Raw genomic sequence first — 19,784 nt, 5'->3', positions numbered from 1 at the left:
GCTAAGGCTTGTGGTTAGTGTAGTTTTAGTGCTCTTAGAAAAACGGAACTGAAGTTAAAACAGGAATTTCTCAACACAGAGGTTGAAATATTTACAAACGATTGCCAGTACATGGACATACGAATTGTTTCACAATTTTGGCAAAGAACAGAACGTCTACGTTGTAAAATAATATAGGAATCCTTAACATTTTAAATCTCATCCGGAACCTCACTTACCAAGTCTATAAGGGGACCGGAATGTAGGTCCTCTGTTTCACTTTCCAGCAGGGTAGGTGGCGGTAATGCGCCAACGTTGGCTGCCAACTGCCGTACAATCCCACAGAAGGACATAGTAAATACGGAAAAGGAGTTACGTGATACGGTGTGATACATTTCTAACACAACTTCGAGGGACCAATCGCTTGGTCAATGGAGATAACAGAAGATAGAATTAATGGGTTTTGTGCACGGACATGTTTGTGTGTTATTTGCGGCTTGCCTGCAGCAGGAAAGTCAACGTTTGCTCAAGCGTTCAACTCCCGAGCTGTAGAACGAGGATGGAGATCCACTCTTATTTGTTATGATGATTTGATTCCCGATGTTGCTTTCAATGTGAAAGAAGTTGTGGATGACGAAGCTACGTCACCAGCGGTAATGACAAATCAGCGGTATATAAACATAGGTGTCTGACACATTCGTTAATTCTCAGCTAACCACTTATGATTGTTTGGGATGAATTCATAATAGCATGAAATTGCTCCTCCGCGTGTAAGTTTCTACATTAATTGTCCGTGAGAATAAAAAAGTATTGCCTGTAGTTTTCGATCTGCGTCAAGATTTAGTTAAATATAAATAAACAGGCATTTCAGTATTAGGAGTGCTCAACAGATTTAATCAAAAGTCTGCCTGAATACCAATGTACCTCACGTATCTTCTAGCAAACTCAGTGGAAGCTGCACAGGCATGTATTGCTACAATGCCTTGAACAATTCCTGCGGAATCCTGCCGTGTTACCGACGTTGCCCAGCAGCTGTCAGATCAACAGAGAAGCCTGGGGTCGTCTTCTTCCGGTTGCCCCGGTCTACGAGACATCGGTTGGGTCTCTTCAGGCTGACCCTTTGCCGCCACCCCTCGTCTTTTTACTGGACGATAATTTCTATTATCCCAGCATGAGATATGAGGTGTACAAACTCGCCAGGAAATGTGAGTTGTAAGGCTGTTCTTTGCCCGCATGTCATCTCTTGGTCCTTTTCTGGCTGTCTGAAATACCCATACATTTTGGGTCTGTGTAAATGTTATGAGAGAGTGAGGAAACCAAAATGAGCTGCTCAAACACTTCCTTTTTTTGCAAGTATATGGCCCAAATATCTGTCCTCCTGAAATGTTAATATACTGACATCCTAATCACCAAGGATTTGTTATACTGGTGGAGGTCAGATGATGCAATTATGTGCGCATGGACATTTCAAACATTTCGATCCTATGAGATTAGACTGTGTTAGAATCCCTCCTGGATTCTGCAAATGCTTTTGGTTTTCATAATTTCCTTATATTAAGGGAGTTATTCAGATGTGGGTCACCAGGTCAGTGTAATTAACTGCCAGGAAGAAGACAAATCCATTAACCATGGCCTTCAAGCAAATGTGTCAGAGAACCCTATAGGCCACAGAAGTCAAACTGAGCGCCTATGCTGTAGTGTACGCTGTTTATTTGGTAATTCCTTTCAATTTGTGCCAAATTTATACCTTTACAACCAGATGACAGGAGAGCCTAACTGATATGAGGTTAGGCTCTGTAGACACTCGTCCTATAGACCTACATTGAAGTCTGTTTAATGAGGTAGTTAACATCACTATTGTTTTGTCTCTTTGAAACAGACTTTCTGGGATTCTGCCAAGTGTATGTGAGCTGCCCTGTCGAGTCCTGTGTGGAAAGAAACCAGACGAGGCTCCAGCCTTTACACAGGGACGTCATATTGGAAATGTCTAAGCGCATGGAGCCTCCGGACCCTCAGAGAAACCCATGGGAGCGGAACAGTGTCACACTGGACAGCACGGACCACATCACCGAAGAGAACATGTGAGAGCGTCTAAGAAAAGCACCAAAAAAATCTAATCGCAATGAGTACATCTTTATTACTATTCAAATATTTCTTAAACCTTGCCCCGAATGTCTTTTGTTTCTCCAGCCAGAGGTTGATGGAGTTGGTCTCTACTGCTCTGGAGAACCCAACGAGTCCAGTCCAGGACAACACAGAGCTAAAGGTATGTTCAAGAAATCTGTTCTGGCACAAGTTCTGGCACTTCCATATGATTGCGGATTGCCTGGACACTGTGCATAGCAGTAGTATATTGTTCATATATCACAAACCCTTGAGATCCTCTACTGCATTTTTAAAGTGACCAATTCCAGGGTTTTCCCTGGATCAAAAAGTGGCTTAGGTGGTAGGCGTGGTCAGGGGCGTGGCTAGGCACACAGTGTTAGGTGATATTGCCCCCAAGAGGGTTAAAAGCTTTATAACTACCTACATGTATTTTATAAAGGTATACTTTATATGCTCATGAGTCAGGATTTTATTCCTATTATCCCTAAATCAAAACCCCCCTGAATTAGTTTAGAGCCGTAAAACAATGTGATCTTATACCCGTTATTTGTGGTCTCATATACCACAGCAGTCAGCCAATCGGCATTCAGGATTTATCAGTTCACCGTTTTATAAGAGACCTTATACCACGGGCTATGACATCACATCACTTTTTACTGCTCTAATTGCATTAAGGCATCTCTGGGGTCACCAAGAACAGCACATAGTCGTGGTACTTAGTACTGGGTCGTGTGGTATGGGGTTGACCAGTAATCTAAGCTGCTGCTTCCACTGCACACATCTCACTGCAGCATGGATTCAAATGCAGCCAGTCATTGCTTTAACATATTCTGTGGTTCACCCTTCAGGAGGCTGACCGTCAGGTTTGCGTATCCAGCGTGGTCCATCAGGCTGACAAAGCCTGTCGCCGTCTGGTGTCTCGGAGCATGCAGGCTGCCAGGGGTCAGAGTTCCTCCTTGTTTCGTGCTCCAATTTTCACTATTATATTACACAATATTAGAATATCACTATTATAATAGTGAGTTATGGCTAGCTTGACATTTGAAACACTCAGTCAGAAAGGGAAGGTTGCTGGTTAGACTCCAAGAGCAAACAAGGTGTACATCGCCAAGACACTTAACCCTAATTGCTCACAGATGTTGGATGTAGAAGCGTCTAATAAATTATTAAAATGCCTAGTTTGCTGTAGCAAGCATTTCTTATTTGTTCTGTATGTAATGTATTCACACTGTAGGACACCTCGATCGACTACGACTACTGTTAGTTAAGGTAAATTACTAGTTTTTCCTTTTTGTCCTCAGATAACTCCTTACCTTCAGAGAGCATGAGGTCTATGGCAGCAGAGTTGAATGAATCCAAAACCAGATTTCTCCAGAACCTGCGGAAAGATGTTCTCCAAGGCCTTCCCCTGAACCAGGGTGGGCCCATGGATGTAGAAAGGATGGTGAACAGAGCCATCGATGTCTTTGATCAAGAGAAACAGGAAATCACAGCAAGATATTTATCTTGAAGAACTGAAGAATTGGCTTGCGGCTTGCCTAAATAATTATAATTCTATTGTATATAATTGTCCCATTGTATCATGTTAATTTATTTTATTGGATATTTGAGATTAAATGAATACACCAGAGTCGGGTCTCTTGGAGTGCTTTACTCAAAATGTACAAAAAGCAGAGCTTTTGGGTTCCTTAAAGAGAGTTAGTGAAGATTAATGATAAATTGTATTACAAGTCTTTTTAATATAAGGAAATTGTGGCTTCACTGTGCAGATGTTCCTGAGTGGACATAGCGAAGCTACCACAGGCCTACGCACTCTTCCTATTCAACAACCACATTGCAAAGTCAGTCTAAACATACAGTACTTTAATAACAGTATCTAGATATCCAAACATCACTGGTGATGTTTTGCTCATGTTATGTTAAAGTCACAAAACCAATGATTTGCTTCCCGGAAAGAAACTTTATGCCAAATGGATTTCACAAACCGCCGTGTCAAATGGATTTCACAAACACCAATAGCAAATACAATTACTTTACATAAACCCAGCACCAGCTGTGAAAGACATTCTGAAATCAGAACAACGGTTTTAACTTTGAGTTGTTAAAACGTTTAAGTTAGGTCATTGTAACCAAATGATGAAAATCATGTACTTACTTACACAATATAATGGTACTGTATTTGAAGATAAAAAATATTGATCTCAGTCTAATATTAATATATTATACTATAACAGATGTTAGGGAAATAAAATGAAGGCCTTTTCAGTGTGTTAACATTTGGCTAAAATTATGTCTGGCTGTTTTATTACATGATGTCATATAACATCTCTTTCTCCATAGTCCCATTTAGGTCATTGACTTAGGAAGTTTTCATAAAGAACCAACCTAAACACCACAGAGCAATGCGACAACACAAAACAAAAATACATACCAACAGCCACTTTACAGTTAAATTGACATGGATTATGTCCTCGGAAAAAGCACAGCAGCTCCTTGACATTAAATTAGAAAAACAACATTCTCACTCATTTAATATTTGTGCAAATAATTTCAATACTCAAAATGGGTTCTGTTAAATTACTGATTGTGAGAACTACAATAATTTACAACAGTGCTACAAATGTTATTCCATCCTGTAAAATACTTTGAAAAGATTCATAAGAATGCTTTGGCCTTACCAGTCAAAAGGAGTCATGCCGATTTATCCAAAGCAGGTCTGAATGATTTGACTCAGACAAAATGCGTTTAGGCTACTGATATATATTTATATATATATATATATATTTAGGAGGTATTTGCTAAAGAGCACCAGTCAAGTCAGTAATGCAACACTAAGGTGAGTAAGGACATGAAGCCACTGCAGAAAAGGCAGCACGATTGGTCGGCGCCTGCCGCACGATTGGTCGGCGCCTGCCGCACGATTGGTCGGCGCCTGCCGCACGATTGGTCGGCGCCTACCTGGAAAACTCTTATGATGTGCAAGAGATCACATGGAATCAATATGAATGTGCAAAACATTGACGTTACCATGAGAGTTGCCCTGGGTTGGTCCAGTGGATCTGGCCCGCTGCCTCCGCAAGTACTGCTGTAGCATGGGTTCAAATACGGCCCATCTGCTTTCAGCAAAAACACCCTCCTCCAACTTTACCCACTGTCTCCATCTCTAAAGCATTAAAAAAACGCTGGAAAAATGTTTAAAAAATAGATTTACAAAGACACCATGTGAGGAATAATGCGCTCAGATCTCGTTCTGTTCAAGCTGTTCTTTCAAACTTACACTCAATACAGAATTGATGTTAGGTGCTAACAATGTAAAGCATGTCTCAGGGTCCACGCACATGGCAAAGGTCAAATCGAGCCAAAGCAAACGAATAACTTACAAAAGATGACATAGGAAGTTACTTCCTCAAAGCTACTCAGACGGAATTCTCAGATAAGACACGTGAATGTCTTTATACCCTCAGATTGGGCCCAGGTAGACACGTGAATGTCTTTAAACCCTCAGATTGGGCCCAGGTAGACACGTGAATGTCTTTAAACCCTCAGATTGGGCCCAGGTAGACACGTGAATGTCTTTATACCCTCAGATTGGGCCCAGGTAGACACGTGAATGTCTTTAAACCCTCAGATTGGGCCCAGGTAGACACGTGAATGTCTTTAAACCCTCAGATTGGGCCCAGGTAGACACGTGAATGTCTTTAAACCCTCAGATTGGGCCCAGGTAGACACGTGAATGTCTTTAAACCCTCAGATTGGGCCCAGGTAGACACGTGAATGTCTTTAAACCCTCAGATTGGGCCCAGGTAGACACGTGAATGTCTTTAAACCCTCAGATTGGGCCCAGGTAGACACGTGAATGTCTTTAAACCCTCAGATTGGGCCCAGGTAGACACGTGAATGTCTTTAAACCCTCAGATTGGGCCCAGGTAGACACGTGAATGTCTTTAAACCCTCAGATTGGGCCCAGGTAGACACGTGAATGTCTTTAAACCCTCAGATTGGGCCCAGGTAGACACGTGAATGTCTTTAAACCCTCAGATTGGGCCCAGGTAGACACGTGAATGTCTTTAAACCCTCAGATTGGGCCCAGGTAGACACGTGAATGTCTTTAAACCCTCAGATTGGGCCCAGGTAGACACGTGAATGTCTTTAAACCCTCAGACTGCATATCATTCTCACACCATTCTCCTCTAAATGCTCAAGTAACATCACTCGTTATACCATAAAAAAAAAAAAAAACTTTGACCCTTGATTATAATAAACGGAATAAGTTAATGTGCTCTGTGAGACGCCAAAACAACCGGTCAAATGAACCTCGGTGCTCTTTTGGTCTGGCGCCCCGTAAAAGCCAGGGTTTAAGGTTTCACTGCTTGTGTTGTCCGCGGGCGAAGTGGCAGGCAAAGTCATACTTGTTCCGGCACTTGTAGCCGCAGATGTTGCACTGGAACGGGTTCTCGTAACCGTGGCAACCCATGTGGATGGTGTACAGGATGTTGTCGGAGAAATAGGTGTCACAGTGCCGGCAGCTGTGCAGCACCTGTGGGTCCGGATCCGGTGTGCTGCCGAGCAGGGCGGGGACCGGCGTGCTGGGCTGACTGTTGCTGGCCGAGCTGGTGGGTTCGCTGCTGGGTCCCGGGTCCACCGGGCTGGGGCTGTAGTTCTGGCTGTGGCCAGCAGACGGGCGTGGGTCCTCAGGGGTGTCGGGGGAGGAGGAGGTGGTGTTCTGGTGATGTGGGTGGTGGTGGTGGTGGTGGTGGTGGAGTGATCCGCTTTGACTGGCCGACGCAGCCGCGGAGACCGCAACCGGCGCCCCGGAGGCCTGCTGGACCAGGAAGGGCTTGACGTCGTGACAGGACAGCCTGTCGGGGGACACGGGGGTCTGGGGCTGCTCCTCCGGGGGAGGGTGGGACAACTGGCCGGCCAGCGTGGACAGCTGGTTCAGCGGACCATTCTCTGCTGTCATGGCATGGCCGTCCCGGCTGGCTCCGCCACCGGTCACATGGCACGGCCCGGGGTGCAGGTGGGGCAGCTCGTGGGAGAAGTCCTCGTGATCGTCCGGGTAGCGCTGCTTCCCCACTACCATGGACGGCGGGCTGAAGTTGATGAGCAGGCGCCTGCTGAAGCCGCCCAGGCCCAGGGAGCTCACAGTCTTCTTCTGCAGGACGCTCAGCATCTTTTTGTTGGACAGGGAGGAGCGTAGCCCGGCCCCCTTCATGGGCAAGAGCTTGTGGCGCCGTCGCCGGTGGTGGGACAGGTTGCTGCGGTCGCTGCAGCGGAAGGAGCAGAGGTCACACTTGTAGGGCTTCTCTCCCGTGTGGGAGCGCATGTGTGCCTCCAGGTGGCGCTCGTAGGCAGAGGCAAACGGGCACAGGTGGCAGCGGTGGGGCTTCTCTCCTGTCGAAGCACCCGGGACAGAACACAATCAATAACAGTAACATGGCAAAGTGTGTCTGTATATAAAAACAACTAAAAGCTTTTTAAATATGTTAAAATTACTAGTGGTATGGTTTTACATTAAGTCAGGTAGATAAAACACCTCACCAAGGGGGGAGAATGTGTGAAAATCATCCCAACGAATGCACTGTCGCGGTAATTTTACCTGTGTGGATGCGGATGTGCTCGATTAGGCGAGCGGTGCCTTTACTGGCATAGTTGCAGTAGCTACACTTCAGCTTGCCGTCGTAGGTCCTCTCAAAGCCGTCCACCAGCAGTCCAGCGCTGTCATCCAGGGAGACCTCTACTGACGGATGCTCCTGCAGCCCGTTCTGATGGCCACTCTCTGGGACAGCTGCTGCAGGGAGAGCAGGCAACATATATAATAGAATACAATAAATAGATGCTTTATATAAACAATACCCAATCTTTCTCTCACACGCACGCATCCACAGCTAAACATTAAATCTCTGTAGTGATCAAGTACTTTTTGAAACAGTGCATAGCAATCATCCTTTCAAAAACAAGACCATCAAATTATCAATATAAGGGGATGCCAAAACAACAACAAATATTTCATATATTCAGAGAGGTTTTAACACATCTGCTGTATCCAGCAGCCCCCCAATCAGTGTTTTAAAACGATTAATCTGAATAAAATGATCTCGTTTCTGGTCCTTCGACAACTTGATAAAAGATGACAGGCAGCTAATCTAAAAGCACTTTTACCAGACTGTTCTTGTATTGAGGACATTATAACAACGTTTTTTGAGAAAGAGCAGGTAGCATTTTGAATTACATTAGTCCTAGGTGGGCCAACTTGAACCTGCGTTTACTATGAGCAGATTAATTTTCATTTGGTTTATTGTGTTTTCCACGTTTTTAAGGAATTAGATATTTGAAATAACTACTGGTAGAAGTTACAAAGCTATATTACAGCTAAATGTTTTTCAGTTAATACTCATTGTTTTACATGCTCCTTTCGTGTTTATAAAAATCTCACCTGCTTGGAAGTCATCTAGCTCCATCTCACCACCGACAGAGCCCGAGATCATGTTCACATGGTGCGTTTGCTGGGTCAGGTACTCCTGAAAGTCTTTCACGAAATCAAGAGGCTCTGCCTTTATATCATCATCCATTTGGCAAACTAGGTGTATTTTTATGCTGACGTCTGATCACCTGAACCTGTAAGACGATGCAATACAAATATATATATTTTTATCATATAGTTACATTTCCGAATAGCACTCCATGAATGCCGAAGCCGTATGAATTACTGTATACGGGTAGCTAATCATTACGAGGAAGATTGTGTTGTCACCTGGACACATCTCCTAAGGCAACATGACAAGCAGCACTTGACAAACTGCCCATCACTACGGTTGCTAGCAATGTTCGCTAGCCATTTTAACTGCCAACTGGTCATCTATAACAGCGCCGTTGAAATACATGCGATAACTTACGTGTTGCCATCCGTAATTATGTTAATTCTAGGCCCGATGTCAAGATGGACATTTCAATCCCTTTCTAGCAAAACAAAATGTGATGGCAAGTCAGCTGGTTGTGTTAAAGAAGAGACAGAGAAGGCAGCTAACGTTTGCTGGCTAGCTATGCAACACTAAAATGACTCCCATGTCGTTCCCACACTACCATCAGGGGTCAGGGAAAGTTCCTAGCCGAAAATTCAACAACAGAGTGTAAAATGTTTGCTTAGCCGGAGTGGAGTTTTGTTGAAATACAGAAGCCAAGCGAATATACAGTTGAGCGTAAGATAATTAGGTGACATACTCTACAAATGAAACCCCGGAACTGTGCAATATGAGTATAGATTTCACCTGGTCAAATACAAAGTGAACACGCTCACATGTAAACAAGAAAAAAAAATGGCAGCGCCGTTGGTCAGGATATTCTCAAAGGTGAAACGATTACAGATGTAGAATCGCCTCACCTCCATTAATATAGCAGTTTTATAATATATGTTATGGTAGTGAGGTAATAATTACTAAAAATAATTATTATTATCTGCGTGTTAAGCATTACTGTCCTTTGTAGCTCTTTTACGTAACAGGCAGTACGTGGCTAGTGTGGAAATACATAACGATGTGACGGTAGCTACTGCCTGGGTCAGTTACACATTAAGAAATGTTTGTATATCTGGCCTTATATGAATCACTCTTCCAAATTTACCGATGCTGGAGTATGGATATCTTTGTTAAGCTTGGGGGAATTGGCAGCATTTTAGCTAGACTGTCATCATCAACCAACTGTTTTCGTTCAGCTCAGCAACTGTAACCATGTAATATCAGCTTGCTAGGCAGGTGTCCGGGCCATGGAGAGTGTGCCGTCATGGGCTGAGGAACCAGTCCACCCGAGCAGGGTTGTCTGCAGAGCATGCTACTGCTCCTGGGGTCTCTCATCCACCATTACAGACGTATACTGAAGAGGAGGGAATGATGAGGGAGGCTGGTGAGTTAGTGCTCTCATACAGGCACATATGCAACCATGCCAGCAAACATACAACAGAACAAACCAGTTAGACTAAACATTGGCCAGAATATTGCTATGAATCACTTTCATTTGTCACCAGTCAATATATTAAAAAAATAAAGTCAGTTTTGTTTAATTAATCATTGTCTTTTCTTTTGTTGTCTGAACAGTGAAAAGGTTCGCACAGGAGCGGATTGCCCCTTTGGTGTCAAAGATGGATGAAAACTCTCACATGGATTCGGAAGTGATAAATTCACTCTTTGAACAGGGTGTACGTATTTGTGTCTTTTCCATGCTCTGGTCATTAGTTCAGCCCAACAGAAGAAAATGGTCTAGAAAATAACCTGAATATAACACTTTAATGCACACAGTCCTTGAAGAGCCCTGCTTTACCTCACTGAACTCCACTCCACGTCCACCAACAGGCGTACGTAGTTGTCTCATTAATTGAGCGGACATTAAATCGTCTCTTCACAGCTGATGGGCATCGAGATCGACCCAGAGTACGGAGGCACTGGCTCCTCCTTCTTCTCCTCCATCCTGGTCATCGAGGAGCTGGCCAAGGTAGACGCCTCCGTGGCCGTGCTGTGTGACATCCAGAACACTCTCATCAACACACTGTTCACCAAGCTGGGGACCGTGGCCCAGAAAGAACAGTACCTGAGCCGACTCTCCACAGACATGGTGAGCATGGTCTCCACAGTCATGGTCTCCACAGTCATGGTCTCCACAGTCATGGTCTCCCCAGTCATGGTGAGCATGGTCTCCTCAGTCATGGTCTCCACAGTCATGGTCACCACAGTCATGGTGAGCATGGTCTCCAGCACAGTCATGGTCTCCACAGTCATGGTCTCCAGTCATGGTCTCCTCAGTCATGGTCTCCTCAGTCATGGTCTCCTCAGTCATGGGTTCCAATACTGCTGGGGTGTGGGTTTGTATTGCATTTTCACTATTTTCTGCGGGGGTCAAATTGACCTGTCTGTAAAATTGGGGGGTTCACGACCCCCCCAAATCTACACCCCTGTACTGTATTATGTATACATACACAGTCTCTGACCAATGGCATGTTATATTTATTTTCTTAATCTTTAGTATTTAATTAATAATATTTTACCCACAACAAATGTATCTGGTCTCAAGGGTCTTACGATCAGGTGAAAATGATTTGGATTATTACGCATAATTCCACTATAAAATCCATTTGTTTATTTCTGTAATGTTTTTAACCACCCGAACTACTAATTTATCACAGAATAAACAAACTCCCTCTCTCCTCCAGGTAATGATGTTGATAGGCTGTCTTGTCCTGTAGGTTGGGAGTTTCTGCCTTTCAGAAGCAGAGTCGGGGAGCGATGCCTTCTCTCTGAAGACGCGGGCTGACAAACACAAGGACTACTATGTCATCAATGGCTCCAAGATGTGGATCAGTAATGCAGAGACTGCTGGGGTGTTCCTGGTGATGGCCAACGCCGACCCGTCAACTGTGAGTTAGAACCCATCCAGATAACCAAAGAATCATTAGTGGAGCACAGCACATGTGTCAGGACATTGAAATAAATCTGTGCAACTGAAAAACTAAAACAGACATTTTTATGCTCATATATTTCCAAAATGTTTTCTGTGGATTTATGCACAATAAACATAACCCTAATTTCCAGGCTCTGTGGTGAAATTACCTTTTAGTTATTCTTTATTACCTGTTAGTTATTCCAGTTCTCTCCAACCCATAGCTGATATGGCTGCATACCTCTCATTTTATGAGTCTGTGCATTTATGCATGATGAGTTTGTGGGCTTTAATCTTCCTCTTTGTTGATAGGGTTACAGAGGAATCACCTGTTTCATCGTGGACAGAGACACAGAGGGCCTTCAGATAGGCAAGAAGGAGAACAAACTGGGTCTAAGAGCCTCTTCAACCTGCCCGCTCAACCTAGATAATGTTAAGGTGGGACCAGAAGCATTTAAAGTACAAGTACATACACATACAGCTATCATGTTGAAGATGGTGGCTGTCTGTGAGATCAGAATCATTTTCATTATATGGAATGTCTCCAATGTAAACATATGACCGCTTCCAGGACATATATGCAAGCATGGCCTACAGTTATTTTAACTCTCCCTTCTGTCTTCTACCTTTCTTCCTTGTCCCATTTATTAAAAAACCAACGGCCTCCGCCACTGGCTCGAGCAACAGACAAGACAATTACACTGATAAATGATGTCCGGCGTTGGTGTGTTAGCTGAGCGTGTAGCTAACTGAGTGGCATAATGTCAACACTGAGCTGTTGGTTGTAGGTCCCTGAGAAGAACATCCTGGGGCAGGTCGGCCACGGGTACAAGTATGCCATCGGAATGTTGAATGAGGGCAGGATCGGCATTGCTGCTCAGATGTTGGGTCTGGCTCAGGGCTGCTTCGACCAGGCTGTTCCTTACACCAGACAGAGGGTGCAGTTTGGGAAACGGATCTTTGACTTCCAGGTAAAGTGTTCATCAGCACCCCACGCGTGGCTCAGTTGGTGGACTGCGGTGCTTGCCATGGGCTGTGGGTTTATTTTCCCGTACAAAAAAACTTGAAAATATGAATGCATTAAGTACTGAAAGTCTGGAGAGTTGTGTCTGTTAAATTACTGAGAGCCAGTCCTGTCTCATAATTCTCTAGCAGAAGTCTCCTTCCAGCTGAAAGCCAATCGTTGCTTTGGAAGAGAAAACAGGAATATCCTATTGAAACACAGAGCAGTGCATGCCCCTCCTCAGAATTTTTTTTGGATTGGGGTTGTGATCCATGTTGATTGGTCTGAGACAGGTTGAGGTCACTTTTAGATAAGATTGGATCAGTTTGAAAGAACCGTTTGATTTAAAAAAAATATATAACTTTCACAAATGTTATTTTTTTTACCGCTTTTGTGCCTTTTAATTAGATAAAGGCCCTGCTTCAGCTAATAAATTCCCTTTTGAGACACGTTTTCTGAAGCCTTTCTGATTGCTACCATGTTGCCCAGGAAATGTTGCCTGTCCTGAAACCTTGAATGACCTCACAGGTGCCAACGCCGCAACAAGGAATCACTGCAGCACAGTGAGGAAAGGCGAGCTTAGTAACACCCCCCCCCCCCCCTCCCAAAACCCAGATGGTACAGGCTAATTGCACCGCCCTTCCTGGGACCCTGGACTTCACCCATGAGCTGGGTTCAAACCCTGGTCTCACAAGAGCTTGGCAATTTTGATGGGTTCATCATGTGACCGGAATGCACCTTTTAAAATGTTGAAATCCATCAAAATCCATTTCTATTTTAGATTATTCAAAGTATCTACCCTTTGCCTTGATGACAGCTTTGCACACTCATGGCAGTCCAAGCACTGTGACCACAATGCTTCTCACATCTCGTGCATCCTGTCATGTACTTCCAGGCTATGCAGCACCAGATTGCCCATGTGGCCACACAGATAGAGGCTGCCAGGCTGCTGACCTACAATGCTGCCCGGCTGAAGGAGGCCGGGAGACCTTTCATTAAGGAAGCCTGCATGGCCAAGTACTTCACCTCAGAAGTGAGATCCGTAGACACCTATATTATAGGATCAACAGAGAACAGTATTATAGGAGTAGTTTACAGTATGTGAAGCTGATCTAGGATCAACAGATGACTGTATTGTAGGAGTAGTATACAGTATGGGAGGATTATCTAGGATCAACAGATAACTATTATAGGACTAGTATACAGGTGCTGGTCATAAAATTAGAATATCATCAAAAAGTTGATTTATTTCAGTAATTCCATTCAAAAGGTGAAACTTGTATAAGGTATACATTCATTCCACACAGACTGATATATTTCGAGTGTTAATTTCTTTTAATTTTGATTATTATAACTGACAACTAATGAAACCCCAAATTAAGTATCTCAGAAAATTGGAATGATGTGAAAAGGTTCAATATTGAAGACACCTGGTGCCACACTCTACTCAGCTAATTAACCCAAAACACCTGCAAAGGCCTTTAAATGGTCTCTCAGTCTAGTTCTGTAGGCTACACAATCATGGGGAAGACTGCTGACTTGACAGCTGTCCAAAAGACGACCATTGACACCATGCACAAGGAGGGCACGACACAAAAGGTCATAGTTAAAGAGGCTGGCTGTTCACAGAGCTGTGTCCAAGCACATTAATAGAGAGGTGAAGGGAAGGAAAAGATGTGGTAGAAAAAAGTGTTGTTAATGGCATTCTGGCATGATTATTATTTTATTTTTTACAGTTGCCCAATTCTATTTCAGTAGTACACCCAGCTCTGCTTTCCCCTCAATGGTTCAGCTCCATTCAAATGTATGAACATATTTTTGATTGTTCTTTGTGCTTGTATCCTTCCACTAGGTGGCGACATTGACCACATCGAAATGCATCGAGTGGATGGGAGGGGTGGGTTTCACCAAAGACTACCCCATAGAGAAGTACTATAGAGACTGCAAAATAGGTATTGTTGATATCCAAGTTGTCAAAGCTGTACTTTTTTCAAAGCTGTACATCACTGTTGTAATGGAGGTCTGTCTGATACCTGAGTATGAAACCCTAATCTGAAGCCTTCAAACAGTCCGACATGTAGGCAATGTTGAGGCGGCCGACATGGTCAAGTTGAGGGGTCCGACAATGGTCAAGTTGAGGGGGCCGACATGGTCAAGTTGAGGGGTCCAACATTGGTCAAGTTGAGGGGTCCAACATGGTCAAGTTGAGGGGTCCGACATGTAGGCTACGTTGAGGGGTTTATATCATCAGTGTGCAGCAAATTAAGTGCCGGCGAACAGCCACACGCTCTCCTTTACGAAGAAACAAAAGCAATTTTTTATTCAGTCACGCAAACAATCATATTCTGACGAGTTACTTTCATGTAATCAGCAGACGTCATAAGACCTGCATTCATACCCAGACGAGGCCCTCAGCTCACGATGGTTGGCTGAGCGCCCAGGACGCGGCGTCCCTTTAATAGAGACGAGTATGTCGACAGAGACAAGAAATAAACACACGACAGTGTCCACTTTCAGATTAATTGCCACAGAGTCACAACACCTTGCCTGGAATAGCTTTGAAAGCTCACAGCAGTTGGACCTGGCAGGATTCATGTCATTCTCCCACTCAACCGCGAGCCGTTCTAACGGTCCGCCGCGGGCATCCTACCAGCGTGTGGATAGGCACGACAACGTTTACGGTTAAAACCTCCGGAGCAGAACCTGTTTCTCCCACCACAGTGTAGGTTAGCTGGTTCCCGTTCGAATGCAACCCATAAACTGTCTTCAGGAGCCGCTTCTGTAGTGGACAAATTAATTGATCGTATTGCTTTCTGCTACGCAACACTATGGAACTTGCGCTATGCGGCCGAGCCACTGGTAACATGACACCTGGGCGGCGGCCTGGAAAGTCATTACCACTGTTGTCAGCTGGCTTGTGATTGGACTGCCGGGAGGCGGAGTGTGGAGGAGGTGGTGCCCTGTTAAACAGGGGGCTTGGTAATCTGATTCCACAGGCATTCCTCTCTGATCTGACCTTGGTCTGCCGGGGGGGGGGGTTCCAAAATCGAACGCTGTTCCCTATTTAGGGGGAGCCTTGTAGTCCTTCGCCGAAAGTACTGGCCTAAATTGAGGATCGGGTTCCATTTCAGACACACAGACTTCTTTTGTGCCACAGTGACACTTCTGCTTTCATCGGTTGCTTCCACCTGGGCTTGTCCTGTTCAATGGCAGATTTGGTTACAGAATGTCTAGGTTAACAGCTTCCTGTTCTGTCCAGCGTTGGCCGTGGCGTTATGGAAACCAAGTCATTCTAGGTGCACTGTGTGGCCATGTAATAACCTGCAATAAGGTGTGATCTGTAATATTCATTCAGTGAATGTAGTGGTACAGTAATCGTCTTAACTGTTTTTTACTCCTTTTTTTTTGTAACTATCCAGGCACCATTTATGAGGGTACAACCAACATCCAACTGTCCACCATGGCCAAGTTTATAGATAAGGAGTTTGATCTTTGAACTGACTGTCCCTTTCCTGGTGAAGACTGGCGGTTATACACTCCTCAGTGTGGCACCTATTAGTTATATTGGTTGTTGTTAGGTTGGTGAGGGATACTGACCAATCTGATCAGGCATTACTGTAGAGCATTATTTTAAATCAATCCGATCTGTGCTGCTGACCTATAGAGATCGTTTATAGTTTCCTATATATTGCATACATTTAATGAAAGTCATTTCTCCCTGCTATTTCATGTAGACATTTTTTCTGTTGCCAGATCATGTAGACGGTGTGGTTATACTGTTGTTAATGTTAGTGTTTTCCAATTGTTTTGCTGTACTTCTTGAGTTCCCTATCAAATGTATGCAAGGTGTTAGCTGGCTGTCTGTTGTGGCACATTCTGTCTTTTGTTCCACATTTACCATTCTGCTCTATCAAAATTAAAATCTCAATTGTAATAATGCTCTAAACTAAAAAGATCACAATGTTACAGGTGTTGCTGAATCAGGTTTGTCAGCATTTTCTTTTAGAGGATCCTCAAAAACCTCATCAAAAAAACAAGTCAGTGCCTTCATCTTAGTTTTCTTTGTATTCTGTAACACTCGGATATGCATACCTTTCACTGTCCGATAGAATAACTATTTTGGTGTGATCTGTTGTATGTAACCTTTTTTAAAGCGCTTAGAATAGAACCACGTTTTCCGTTCTGTCAGTTTTAGTCACTAAAAATATTTCAGTAATTCGCAGGACTTACATTTGTATTCATCAGCTTATGTGACAATATTAATAAACATTACATGAATTAGATGTGGAATTATAAGTGTCTTATTTCACCGTGTGTCGTTTGATATCCGAATGTGTGCATGGGGCCGGAGTCTTTACTTTGGACTACGGCTACGCACAATGCCTAACAGGTCTGTTTTCGATCCACTAGATGGCAGATGTGTCTTTGGTTTTGTGACTGCACGGCTTGTGAGTCGTCATGTCACAATCGATGGTGCCCGTAGAAGAAGTAAATTAAGACGCCTTCTAAAACCCTTGTCAGCTCTCGTGTTATTTTATTAGCATTTAATTACTCTCAGGTTTCACACTAAAGGGAACGAGCATGAAATAACTCACTGTCACGGGGCCAATTGGTCAGATTGATTAGATTTCGACAGTCTTATACCACGTAATTTTTAGGGCATTTTTTGGCTCCCCCGGCATTGACTACTTACTGCATACATACAAAATGCTATCGACTATTAAACTTGCCATTCTTGTAATTATATTATTTTTGACAGAGCCAGAGAACATTAATAACTGACAAAGTTGATTCCAAAACGTTTATAATACTTTAAGGGGTCTCTACAAACGACAGTGCGGTTTTATTGGTCATGATTGACAAAGCTAAATATCCAGGTAATTTATTAATGAATTAATTTAAATGTTAATTTATATTATAAAGCTCATCCATATCACTGTCTCATATGTCCATTTTGCACTTGCCAGTACAATGCGTCATTCATCCCGATGTAGTCTGTTCACGCTGATCTTGGCCTACCTCTCTTAAGATTTGAATCACAATCAGGACACAATATTTTAAACAATCAACACTTGTCAAACGATGTCGGCACAAGCAGAATGTTGGCAAGATTTAGACCTGGTGCTTGACCCTGTTGCACCAAATTTAAACAGGACTATTGCGACACAGAAAACATCCCTTCCAGTAGTTATCAGAGATGATGGAAAACCTAGACAAAGTATCTTAATTACTTGCTCTGTAAGCAGGAAGTGTCCACTAACTTTAATTCAGATTTAAATATGGTTAAATAAAAACTGTTTGTATGGGTTCTTTAAAAAAATTTAGCAAGCAGTTCACATAACATGATAATTATTTTTTTGGTATATAATTAACATTTAGGTTGTTTAACAGCTTGTTCTCCCAGCTTTGGGTTAATCATATTTTAACATCAGAGAGGGGTAGCTCTTCAGAGAGGGGGTCATTTCTTTAAAAATCTCTGTTGTCTTCACAGTACATAATTTCTACATCGTTATGTAGAGCTGTACTGAGTAAAGACATTGTGATGTATACATCTAATACTTCATGAAACACTTCATGAAAAAGACGATAAAATCAATAATACAAATAATGTATGCTCAGAAAATTGAGCATACAATAGAAATTCTGATCCTCATGATTAAATTGCTCTGGGAAAATTCAAGTCTTCATCTATTAATACAATTCAACTCAAAAATATGTAACAATTATTGGCGGCCCTTAAGATTATTTTTAATTAAATCAATCCAAATGAAACTGGGCCGGACTGCGACCTGAAATCAGCCCAAACATTTCCCCCTTTTTTTGCTCGTGTCCCCTAACACTGACCTTTTGAAGACCATATTAGCTATTATTAGAATTATAATGGTCATTCAGATATATTATTTTAAATACACAAATTGTACAGTCCCGATAGCTAACGATATACATACGATCCAAACTGGCATTTGCCGGAATTGCCTGTTGGTCTGTCCATCCCTGCCCTGAGATCCCATCTTAACAAGAGAGGGGGCCACCAGAATAAAGAATGACCATATTATCCTTGCCATTCTCTCAATCACTCGTTTTTCTAGTTACTGCAGTGCTGCCAGATCTCTAATGAATGTAATGGCTGCCTTTGATGAAATTACTATTAGCTGGATCACACTTTACATGGGCAAACAGTGGTCCGCTCCCCCTTCTCTTCTCCGCCCCCATCTTTAACAGGACTATGAGACCTGTCATTATTCGGGGGAACAAGTAGCTGTTCACAAAACCAGAGTGTTGTCCTTGAGAATCGGAGCAAGCCTCATCAGCTCCAAAGGACCGATTGCAACCCTGTGTAGGTTGCACAAATCCAATTTTCTTGATGAGCGCCATGCTTCTGTCTGAATATTTATCATCCTCTCCCCTGGATGAAGAAGACGAAGTTTAATCCTTTGACTTTCAACTCACTCAAGAGCTTATGCAACATTATAACACAAAGGCTCCGTTTACACGTGTTTCGTGAAATTATATGGAAAAAGAGCACATCTGATTGGTCCATAGACACATTTAGTGGGAAAAGATCGCAAACGGGCTGCTAGTGTTAACGCAGCCTAATAGGTCTATCTATAGGTTATTTATCGTCCTGCATTAAAAAATATTAGCTCACCATCCACATCCCATCTATACCAGAGCAAGATGGGGGCGGATTAGACCTCGTGCCCTCTTAATCATTGGCCCAGTGCGTTGACAGACACTAATGTTAGTGTATTGACATTCTGCAGCCACACATTTGTCATGGGTTAACAACACTTTGAAGGGGTGTATAGTTGCACTCCAGCATAATTGTTACATGTACGACGGGCTTATCGTATCACTCATAGCCCTGGTGTAGACAGGCGGGACAATTCTGAAAAAAGTTAATCTGATCGGTCGAAACACCAACTAATATAACAGGAAAAAATATCAGAATCTGACTAAGTCGCAGACAAATTTCAATGCATTTTATTTGAAATCACCAACAGCATCGTCTATATTTTCACATCTAAGAATTATCGATTCGACAAAATAAGTCAACTGAATTATTGAATAAACAAAATAAATGAGTCTGCATTGTTTTCAGAGAGACAAGGCTTATGCAAGCCATAAACGGTTCACCATTTTCCTATGATCATGTAGTTGATTTGTTAGACCCTTTAGAACAAACTGGAGAGTACTCCATTAGGGCCCTGTAAAGGCCTGAATGCAGGACATCTTGTAAATCGCATTCTATTTCAAGCGAAGCTCTTTT

The 19,784-nt window shown here is 43.1% G+C and overlaps 3 protein-coding genes across 7 annotated transcripts; 2 read left to right on the top strand and 1 right to left on the bottom strand.

Moving 5' to 3' along the window:
- Positions 1–320: 320 nt before the first annotated feature.
- On the top strand, positions 321–3,713 carry pstk (phosphoseryl-tRNA kinase). Its single transcript, NM_001304019.1, is given in 6 exon segments — positions 321–632; positions 920–1,184; positions 1,859–2,060; positions 2,170–2,245; positions 2,934–3,027; positions 3,387–3,713. Coding segments are annotated over 6 exon segments (1,068 nt in total). The 5' UTR covers positions 321–410; the 3' UTR covers positions 3,596–3,713.
- Positions 3,714–3,722: 9 nt separating this feature from the next.
- Positions 3,723–9,818, bottom strand: LOC105009525 (zinc finger protein Pegasus). 5 transcript variants are annotated; one of them, XM_020047553.3, is made up of 4 exons: positions 9,706–9,818; positions 8,522–8,703; positions 7,685–7,876; positions 3,723–7,479 (listed from the first exon to the last, which is right to left on the bottom strand). In XM_020047553.3, the coding sequence occupies exons 2-4, from the start codon at positions 8,655–8,657 to the stop codon at positions 6,449–6,451; spliced, it is 1,359 nt and encodes a 452-aa protein (XP_019903112.2). In that variant the 5' UTR covers positions 8,658–8,703; positions 9,706–9,818; the 3' UTR covers positions 3,723–6,448. The 5 variants fall into 5 exon arrangements, with proteins under 5 accessions (XP_019903112.2, XP_010867258.2, XP_010867252.2 ...); XM_010868956.5 differs by lacking the exon at positions 9,706–9,818 and adding an exon at positions 9,354–9,390; XM_010868950.5 differs by lacking the exon at positions 9,706–9,818 and adding an exon at positions 9,307–9,370.
- Positions 9,351–16,797, top strand: acadsb (acyl-CoA dehydrogenase short/branched chain). The gene is made up of 10 exons (XM_010868982.3): positions 9,351–9,434; positions 9,825–9,984; positions 10,176–10,276; positions 10,483–10,689; positions 11,318–11,488; positions 11,824–11,949; positions 12,300–12,482; positions 13,410–13,547; positions 14,367–14,466; positions 15,934–16,797. Exons 1-10 carry the CDS (start codon positions 9,402–9,404, stop codon positions 16,008–16,010), a joined length of 1,296 nt encoding a protein of 431 aa, XP_010867284.1. The 5' UTR covers positions 9,351–9,401; the 3' UTR covers positions 16,011–16,797.
- The last annotated feature ends 2,987 nt before the right edge of the window (positions 16,798–19,784 follow it).

The sequence above is a fragment of the Esox lucius genome, chromosome 6, assembly GCF_011004845.1.
Source record: "Esox lucius isolate fEsoLuc1 chromosome 6, fEsoLuc1.pri, whole genome shotgun sequence".
In the NCBI taxonomy this organism is placed as follows: Eukaryota; Metazoa; Chordata; class Actinopteri; order Esociformes; family Esocidae; genus Esox; species Esox lucius.
Note: the sequence above shows the minus strand (reverse complement) of the source record. Positions and strands in the feature narration are given on the sequence as shown.

Bases quoted from the DNA above. Each gene is read 5' to 3' on its own strand.
- LOC105009525 (XM_020047553.3), bottom strand. From the start codon at position 8,657: ATGGATGATGATATAAAGGCAGAGCCTCTTGATTTCGTGAAAGACTTT. The intron at 7,877-8,521 runs GTGAGATTTTTA...CTCTCCCTGCAG, and splicing joins GCTAGATGACTTCCAAGCAG to CAGCTGTCCCAGAGAGTGGC. The intron at 7,480-7,684 runs GTAAAATTACCG...GTGCTTCGACAG, and splicing joins GCACATCCGCATCCACACAG to GAGAGAAGCCCCACCGCTGC.
- acadsb (XM_010868982.3), top strand. From the start codon at position 9,402: ATGGCAGCGCCGTTGGTCAGGATATTCTCAAAG. The intron at 9,435-9,824 runs GTGAAACGATTA...ATGTAATATCAG, and splicing joins TGGTCAGGATATTCTCAAAG to CTTGCTAGGCAGGTGTCCGG. The intron at 13,548-14,366 runs GTGAGATCCGTA...TCCTTCCACTAG, and splicing joins CCAAGTACTTCACCTCAGAA to GTGGCGACATTGACCACATC.